Genomic DNA, 9,532 nt, shown 5'->3' on the forward strand with positions numbered 1-9,532 from the left:
AGATTGTCATTATCAGAACAATAACGGAACAACATGTACATGACAAAGTATCATCTTTCTCCAATGTTTCTATTTGCTGTATCGATGTTTGACCAGAGATATTTTGTTTGTCGCTATGCCTTGGTTACGTTTACTATACTTACAGCATATTGGTATGAATTATGATACATTGTTAAGATTGTAACCCGAGCACTATATCAACATTGTTTGCAGCAGAGATTGTCATTCCTGTCTGTCAACATTACAGTCCTGAATACTTATTATAGAAATATGCAATCATGAAAATTTTCTTATGGTGACGTCTCAATTTATTTCGATATCATTACCTTATTTCGACACAAGGTAAGTGTTATTCTGGTCGCAGAAATGCCATTGCAACCAGGTTGGGAGAATGCAGATTTTGAGCTTATCGTTAATGACACGTGATAACGATATTTGACTATAAAAGGACCCGTCCCGATACATCGCCTGTACTTTCCCTGGTGATACCTGTCTTATTTGATCACGTGCTCGAATTTACCATGGCAGACAGTTACGGCAATATGCCTCCACCTTATGATGTCGCAAAGGTGAGATTTTTCAATTCATTTTCTGTATACTCTTTGATGACCATTTAAATATAATTGTTTACTTGTATTGATTGGGTGAACAACTAATGGTGAACACGCCGGAAATACAGATTTCATTTTTCTAAAAGAACCGCTTTATTCGATGATGCTCTTTCTATAAAACTGAACTTGCGATGCTGCTTTACAGCGAACTTGTACTACACATACAAAAAAGTAACTTTCTAAAATATTGTAAAATAGTGATTCAATCTTTGTACTAGTATGCTAAGAAACTTCTACAATGCTGAACTTTGTATGATTTTTATAAGTTGAACAACTAAACGTACACGTACTTTTTTTTACTATGTTGTATCTATAAACAAACTATTTTAAAAGGAAATGTATGCTTTTTATGTAAAATGTATCAAAATTACGATTTTCAATAAAATAGTAGTACTTTGTTGCATTACGTTTTTAATTGGGCTTTGAGGTAGCATTATCTTATCGCAGTCGTAGGGAGCCGCTTCCACTGGGCCGTAACCTCTCATAATCAAACTACTCACTATGATGTATATCATTATCTTTCTGAGCAGGGATGTGAGGCAACAACATTGTCATTGCTATTTCTTATTCGGTTTAATTTTCCCTACACCGGAATGGCATTTGGGTATTTTGCTTCAGTGAATGGGATATTGTATTTCATGAAAATCCAGTAACATGATATCACGGAAATGTTATTTTGAAACAAAAGTACCAATGGTCAGCGAAATATCTAACAAAGGAGCGCATTACCTCAATGTACACATTAAGCGTTATTCAATGATTAAATCACGGGGATTTTAGCGATCACTGGATACATTTGTAACATTTTGTAACATCCTGATATAGTGATGCCAAATCATGTCCCACCCTTCTACTACTTTGTTCACAGGCTTACAAGGAAACAGTAGCTGGAGGATTCGTTATCAATATTTTTTCATCATTTGTATTTATTACTGCATAAAATCTAAAGATGCTGTTGGCGAATTTACTTTTCGTACAATCTTCTTAAATAATTGGAAGGTAAATTCTATTAATGATGTAGCAAATTACTTACGAATAGTGTCACAACAATGTATATTACTCACTTCTTGTGTAACACCTGTTAAAACTCTCTTCAGACTGAAGGAAATAACACCTTGATGTTCCATATGGTAATACTGCAGACACTTTTTCAATTTGATTTTTGTGTCTGCTGTCTACTTTGTAAATATATCAGTGTTGCCTGCCATCGACCCCAACAAAAGCTACATATACGGTAAAATGGGTATATTTGTGTTAGTGGTTGTTTGCCGGTTAACGTCATTTTAGGACACATGCTTATGAATCTGGAAATGTATATATGTGTTGTTTATTTGTTTGTTTTTTCATAAACCGAATATTTCACTGAAGTCTTCCGATACATTAAACACGTTTGATTGTTTTATACGCTATGGTCTGATTAGTATGCTTTCTGTATTCGCAAGATTGTAAAATTTAACGATGAAAATTCACGGTTTTGCTTTACGTTTCCTAAAAATATCTCAATGTCAAGGAACATGTAATCCATTTTGACCGACAGGTGATGTTATTTACGTAATGAAAAATTTAAATAAAACATGATAGAAAAATAACCCCAAAATGTATATATCATTTTCTAGCAGCAAAATTCCCAAACCTTAAGCAGTTGAAATTCAAAAAAAACAAAAAAACAAAAAAACAAAAAATATTGACGAATCGGTATATCAAAAAGCAGAGATCATAAGGTCATGATAGAATCATTCATTGATAAAAAGAAGAAAACAATATAATAAAAGTATTATAAAACAATTAAGGAATTTATTTCTTGAACAATGTTAGAAATGACTGTCTCTTAAACATACTTAAACTGCTTTGTTAACATCAATGCTTTGTGTTTCAGGAGGAGGGGAAAACTAACCCCACTTTCGTAAACGACAATGGCCTTGTGGAATATGTAAGTACACTGTCTCAGTTTTGTTTCAAGTGTCCTTTCCCTTATTTTGTGTGAGTTTGATTGCATTTCGTTAATAATTTATTCTGTATCAATTTACGAATCCAAATTTCAGGGTTACATCGCAGGAAAGGAAAAACAAGAAGAGGAGACCGATCCCTGGGAATTACCGGAACTCCAAGACACGTCGAAGCCTTACAGAGGTAGTCCTTGGTGAACTCTTACAATTGAAACGTTTGATTCGGGATAGCTTAAAGTATTAGTGTTCTCTGCCAGTGTTTATCTCTTGGGTTTTCACAGAAATTATTTCAGATGCAAAAAGCATGATACAATCACCAAGTGGGTGATTTGAACGAGGTATTAAAAAAGATAATCATATTTTTTTCTTCGATGTTGCATTTATTCATCAAGTGAACAGTGATAACGGTACACAACATTAATGAAGCAACATAAACTAACTCAAAGGTATGCAATGAACTCGGATTATATAAAGATAATGATATTATGTGAATGATTGTACGTTTCAATGTTTGCGGTAAATGTGATGCTGTATTTACTGCTAAATATGACAACGAAGAACCATAATGAGTTGTATGCTTTGATAGCTGTTGGTGCCAGATCAGTTAGGTATGCTAATTCAATGACTGTAAAAATTGGTCATAATGGTTATCCGTCTGCTTTGTCATACTTGCTATTCAGACCACCCCGCTATTTAGATCATTTATGTTCGGTCCCTAAATACTGAGATTTCGCTGAACAAGGTTCAAACTAGTTTTTGAAGGGTTTTCTTGCAACTTACTATAATAAATTGATATTGTGGTTTAAATGCAAATGCTATCAGAACATTCACCTTATATGGAAATCTAAGTGAAGCTCTGCTTTATTAATTATTTTATCATATCAATATGGCTAAGTGATTTTTTTCTTTTAGAGATGAATGGCAGTGAAAAGTTCAGATTCGTGTTTTGGGTCATACTTCGAATACTCCTCTTCGTTGGTTTCCTTTACCTTTTCATTTGTTCACTGGATTTCCTCAGTTCAGCATTCCGGCTCCTGGGAGGTAGGTCTAAGTAGACATAACATTTAGATCAGCAATTGTATGTACTTTTCTTTTATTCATTGTTTTTGCCACACAACAAAGCATAAAATAGCGACAGACTTCTTCCCATTTTATAACATAGATAACAATATTACAGGTAAGGCAGCTGGCGAGGTGTTCCGGAACATCAAGATTCTGCGGAACCCCGTGACTGGCTTGATGATTGGTGTTTTAGCTACGGTCTTGGTACAGAGTTCTTCTACCAGCACTTCCATTGTCGTAGCCATGGTGGGGTCTGGACGTACGTTGTTGTTTTAATCGCATTAGAATACTAGAATTATTATTTGTAAATATTATAAATATTAATTATAAAGAATATATATCTGTCCTATGCACGCGAGAACACCTTAGTCATTACATGTCCGAAAATTTATACAGGTAAAACGCATCCCATATATAATCAGTGTTCTACTTATTGCGAAATCTAAACCAAGTTGTTGTCGTTCCTAGTCATACAATATTTAAATTTTCACAACTATCCAATTTACCATCAATATCTGACAGGAAGACAAGTCTAAATGCAATCTGATATGAGCGTCAAATATTGTTATCCAAGTAATCCCGATGTAAGTTCAAGACAGTAAAACATCGACAGAGCGATAAATTTACCTATACTGTCCATTCATCATTGCAGGATTATATATATTGTAAGTGTATGATGAGAGCAGTTTTCTCCCAAAATAGCTTGTTAATTTACCCGTGTTTCGTAATCATGTTGAATAGTTTAAGCAGTGTTCCTCTGAATTTATCATTAATACCATTATGAACAGTTTTACGTTTTGTTTACAGTCCTGGACGTCAAGACAGGCATCCCTATTGTAATGGGAGCTAATATCGGTACTTCAGTTACCAACACCATAGTAGCAATCGGTCAGATCACAAATAGAAATGACTTCCGGCGGGCGTTTGCTGGGGCCACTGTCCACGATATGTTTAACTGGACCAGCGTGATTATACTCCTTCCGTTAGAGATCATATCAGGTGAGTCATTCGCACATTCTAATAATAGCACCGAATTGCAGTTTCTGTGTGTTGTTTACATATTATGCTAATTTGCCATAAAGTGCTAATACGCAAAAATAATTATATTGCGCCAAATTTAGTATGTTTAACGTACTGTTTTCCATTCGAGATATTATAGTACTAAGCGATTTTTCATTTATAATTTCAAATTTATATTATATAACATATATAGTATAAATACTATTATTTGGATATATAAGATGTAAAATATATAATGTAACACATCCGATATATTTATTAAAGAGATACTTTTCAAGTTCTATATAAGATATCTTATCTACAATATATAAACTATCACATACATGTATATGATATATACGATATGTTATATAGACACGTAAAATATCTTATCATCAATTAAATATTTTATATTGTATGTTATATGAGATATCTCCAAACATTTTAAGGTATTTTATATAATTTGATTAAACATGTATCTCATTTATTTCAGGATATCTGTTCCGTCTCACCGGCGCCATTTTAGATAGTCTTCCTTTGGACAAATACCAGGAAGGCGAAAAAGATTTACTCAAGGCCATCACAAAACCTTTTACACAAAAAATAATTGAGGTGAGCCATCGAAACGTGGTCATGAAAGCTATTAATTTAGCCTCTATTAAAGATTCGTGAACGCCGACATGTAACGGAAACAGTGTAGATTGAGAAACCCTAATGTAAATTGTATCCCTTTCCATTTTAACTATTGAAAGCCTACCCTTGATCAATTGGTTATTTTTCCTAATCTATTGATCCATTCGGTATACTGACTTAGTGTCCCTTCAGCTCCTATCAGACTTTATCATTGGTGACCAGTATAATACGAATCTTATTGAATATATATGTATATGAAAATGGTCGTAATGCAGTTTGATCATTACCTGAATGGTTTGTGAAGGGAAAAGTTTCTAATAGTGATAAATGATTTAAGATGTTCGACCGCAGCTCCAAACAATATACACATATATATATAACATACGTCAGAATGACCTTGTATGACACTCCTTGATGTCATATTGTATCATTACCGGACTCGTCAACCCTAAACGTCTATCATTTAAAATGAATGGCACTTTGGTACTGTCATAATGTGCTTTATGACTAGAGAGAACCCTGCACAAAATATAATGTATTATGGTTATCATTTATCAGACGGGCTTAATGTCCTTGTTAAGGCATCGATCTTACAGTAGAGGAAACAAAATGTCGTTCGGTATATCAAGTGGTTCTTTTATCAATTGTCACTTTGCGCGTGTACAGAGAAGAATTGGTCAAAAGAACCGATTTATAGCATGGATTCAGTTACAACAGGTGTCAATTTCTATATTCATACGTTTGGGTTTTCGATATCTCTTGGGGTTTTATATGGTCTTACATTCAACTTATCAAACTGTTCAGTCTGAAATGTAGCCTGTATGATTTTCCTTGGGAAAATGGATATCACACGGGTGTTTACGTCATTACCCAAAGGAGGTTCGCATCGTCATTTTTGTATTGCCTTTTGATAACGTCATAAATTTCGATACAAATGTTTGGGTTCAATCATATTTGTTCGATGTAAACAGTCTACGACTACAACTTGACATGCATCACGAAAATTTGATAAACAAAACTTCAAAAATAAGGAAATATCGACTTGCTAATGGAATCATAACTCAAAGATAAATTCGATTAAACTAGAGCAAAATATATATATTGGCAGACTCAAATGAAAACAAGATTTGCAACAACAGAACTAGCAGTCAAAAATAACGAGCATCAAACGCGTCTGACTTCACAGTAAAAATTTCCCTATGAGATTATATTAACGTAAAACTTTCCCATAATTTTCACCAGCCCGTATGCTTAATATGTGACCATCTTGGAAAGATGAACTCGTTCAAAATTTCTTATAAAATACCAATATATCTGTGAAACCCAACTTATGACAAGGAAGGATACTAGTATCACAAAATCAATGATTGACGATTTATCTCTTAACATTTTTTTCTATATTTACAAATGACATCTTTACAAGTTAATCTTTAACATAACGAGCAATCAAACACGTCCAGCGTCGATAGATCAATTACGTCTGTCGTGTCAGTTATCGCAATTATCATCATATTATCACACTATTCTGAAAACGTTAAGAAACATGGCTCGTGGTTGAGCTATTTTTCCACTTAAGACAATGGCTATACACTCTAATCCCGACAATGATAATGAATTACACGTGGAAACAATTCAGAGGTGATGATGTAGCATATCTTAGTTTCCATTTCCTCAATGATAAAAAAGAGGATCAACTTAGTGTGAAATACCATTCCAATGACATGTCTTATCATTCTTAATTGACAGCGAGCACAATGTGTTCAGTACTGCGAGATGAAATAAATAGCTACCCTAGTAGACCGTTTCTTCATATTTCAGTATTGGTTTGCTCTGTATTGTATCGTATTGTGTTCAAGTTTGTTCCACCCTTTAACCAGGATGTTAGACCAACTGGAACTCAGATGTGACTTCACCCAGCTCATCTTCGTTAAAGTATACGTGTATGAACAAGTTTCTTTTCGGCATAAAGGATTAACAATCTTTCATGTTACTAAATGAGCAATCTGTCCAAGGCTGATCGCATTAAATTTTATCGCCACATATCAGTAAACAATTATTTATTTAATTTCTTATAGGTCGACAGCAAGGCTATAGAAAGAATCGCCCACAACGAAGACGTGGACACGCTGCTTAAACTGTGCTGCAAATCAGAGACACCGGAAGCCCTTAATGTCACTTTCAGCAACGTCACTTTGGCCCTGGAGGAACAGGGCAAAGTCTGTGTGGAATCATGTAAGTAGGGATTTTCAAACCATGTTGTATTGATGAGTGTAAACGTGGCATACAGGTTACTGAAAACTTCGAGGAATAAAATGCCGCCAGTAGTGTCCATTACTGCAACCTCGATCGTACAAAAGACAAAAGAGGGTAAATTTGCACTTTTCAACACAACTTTGAAATGAGGTACAACAGAGCCAAAATAAGTATCGAACTGTCTAAATGTGTTCATTGCTATCTATTTATCACCATTCATACCCGAAAGTGATAACTTGGTTAGTTTTACCGAGATTGGTTATACATCTAGTTTAACTCGGCTTCTTTTTATTTGCAGGTCAATTCCTTTTCAAAGACGTTGGTTTGGGAGATACAGAAATAGGGGCCATACTACTAGTAATCGCACTTTTTCTTCTGTGTACCTGTCTATTCGCCATCGTTAAACTGTTGAACTCTCTCTTAGAAGGAAACATCAGGAAGATGATCAAGAAAATAATGAATGCTGAATTCCCAGGAAAATGTGCCTACTTCACGGGGTATATAGCTATGGTTGTGGGTTGTGGAATGACCATCGTTGTACAATCTAGTTCTGTGTTCACTTCGGCTTTGACACCACTGGTCGGTGTTGGTGTGATAAGTATCGAGAGAATGTACCCTTTGACCCTGGGATCAAACATCGGTACCACTACGACAGGTATCCTTGCTGCTCTGGCGCAAGATGCTGACAAAATCAGAGAACCTTTACAGCTGGCTTTCTGTCATCTGTTCTTCAACATTTCGGGAATTGTTCTTTTTTATCCGTTTCGATTCATGAGGTTTCCTATCAGGCTGGCAAAATTTCTCGGAAACGAGACAGCGAAATACCGATGGTTTGCAGTTATATATCTTGTGTTCATGTTTTTTCTACTACCGCTGTTGGTGTTCGGACTGTCCTTGGCTGGCTGGAAGGTCATGGCCGGCGTTCTCGTCCCTTTTGCTGGCATTATCATCCTTATTTGCACGATCAAAGTCATTCAAAGAAAGAAGCCGACTTGTCTCCCAAAAGTCCTTCGTGACTGGAAGTTCCTCCCGCTGGTGTTCCGCTCCCTTGAGCCCATTGACAGGGTAATACAACTGTGTATCTGTAGGTCCTGCTGTGTACAACCTATCGATGACGAGCCCCAAGAACAGGTTTAGAAACGACAAGAATATAAATGTCATAAACATTTTCATTTGTATTTTAATAACCCATTACGGAAGAAAACACAGAGACACTAGAACGCGCGTGTTGACGTTTGATATTGAAAAGGAATATATTTTTAAAATTCGTAAAACTATAGGGTTTGTTATGGCATGTATGGTTATATTTCCATCACGGAAGTCATAAAACAAAAAAAACTACACAATAATTGTGAAATAACGTTTTGACAAACAAACGGTTTTATTTCTAAAAATTCTTATGATCTGGACTGCATGAAACTTTGATGTTGTCCCCTAAGACAGCACGGCTGTTAGTAAACCTCCTAAATCAGTCCTTTCCTAATTAATGCAAATATTTTCACATTATTATTACTTCAGTGTATTTATAAAACGCACTGCAAGGGTAATGCTATTTTTGCGCTGTTCGTTGTTAACATGTCCTTGTACTAGCAGCTTTTACTGAAAGGAAAAAGAACTTTTCATATTTTGAAATAGTATAGAAAAAACTTGGAAGGGGGTTGTTGGTAAGTGTGTCTGAAGCCACTGTGATATATAGTGCGTTTTCAAGTTCAAAGATTGTTGCAAACAATGTGTGTTTGTGTCTTATTATAAAGACATTGTATTAATGGTGCTTTCATAATGTTATGTACCTAAGAATAATTCTATTTTTTAAGATATATTTTGATGTTTCTTGTAAATACATCTGATTTTAAGAGCTTTGTTTTCGTTATCTTTGTTGTACAATCCATGTTTTTATTTGACACAACAAACAAACTTCATAATCTTTTATAGAATTCAGTACATATTCTCAGCTCTTCTAATGAAAGCAATGACAACTGACTATTAATACCCATGACCATTGTGTTTTCATACCAGCATTCCGTTTAT

The 9,532-nt window shown here is 34.9% G+C and overlaps 1 protein-coding gene across 1 annotated transcript; it reads left to right on the forward strand.

The window, feature by feature from the left end:
* The first annotated feature begins 2,653 nt into the window (after positions 1-2,653).
* Positions 2,654-8,837, forward strand: LOC132549161 (sodium-dependent phosphate transport protein 2B-like). The gene is made up of 7 exons (XM_060213082.1): positions 2,654-2,741; positions 3,470-3,598; positions 3,735-3,878; positions 4,427-4,618; positions 5,112-5,230; positions 7,327-7,483; positions 7,803-8,837. The coding sequence occupies exons 2-7, from the start codon at positions 3,472-3,474 to the stop codon at positions 8,639-8,641; spliced, it is 1,578 nt and encodes a 525-aa protein (XP_060069065.1). The 5' UTR covers positions 2,654-2,741; positions 3,470-3,471; the 3' UTR covers positions 8,642-8,837.
* Positions 8,838-9,532: the final 695 nt, after the last annotated feature.

The sequence above is a fragment of the Ylistrum balloti genome, unplaced genomic scaffold, assembly GCF_031769215.1.
Source record: "Ylistrum balloti isolate Yb309-2 unplaced genomic scaffold, AGI_CSIRO_Ybal_v1 Utg370042, whole genome shotgun sequence".
Lineage (NCBI taxonomy): Eukaryota > Metazoa > Mollusca > Bivalvia > Pectinida > Pectinidae > Ylistrum > Ylistrum balloti.

Bases quoted from the DNA above. Each gene is read 5' to 3' on its own strand.
- LOC132549161 (XM_060213082.1), top strand. From the start codon at position 3,472: ATGAATGGCAGTGAAAAGTTCAGATTCGTGTTTTGGGTCATACTTCGA. The intron at 3,599-3,734 runs GTAGGTCTAAGT...ACAATATTACAG, and splicing joins AGCATTCCGGCTCCTGGGAG to GTAAGGCAGCTGGCGAGGTG. The intron at 4,619-5,111 runs GTGAGTCATTCG...CATTTATTTCAG, and splicing joins TCCGTTAGAGATCATATCAG to GATATCTGTTCCGTCTCACC.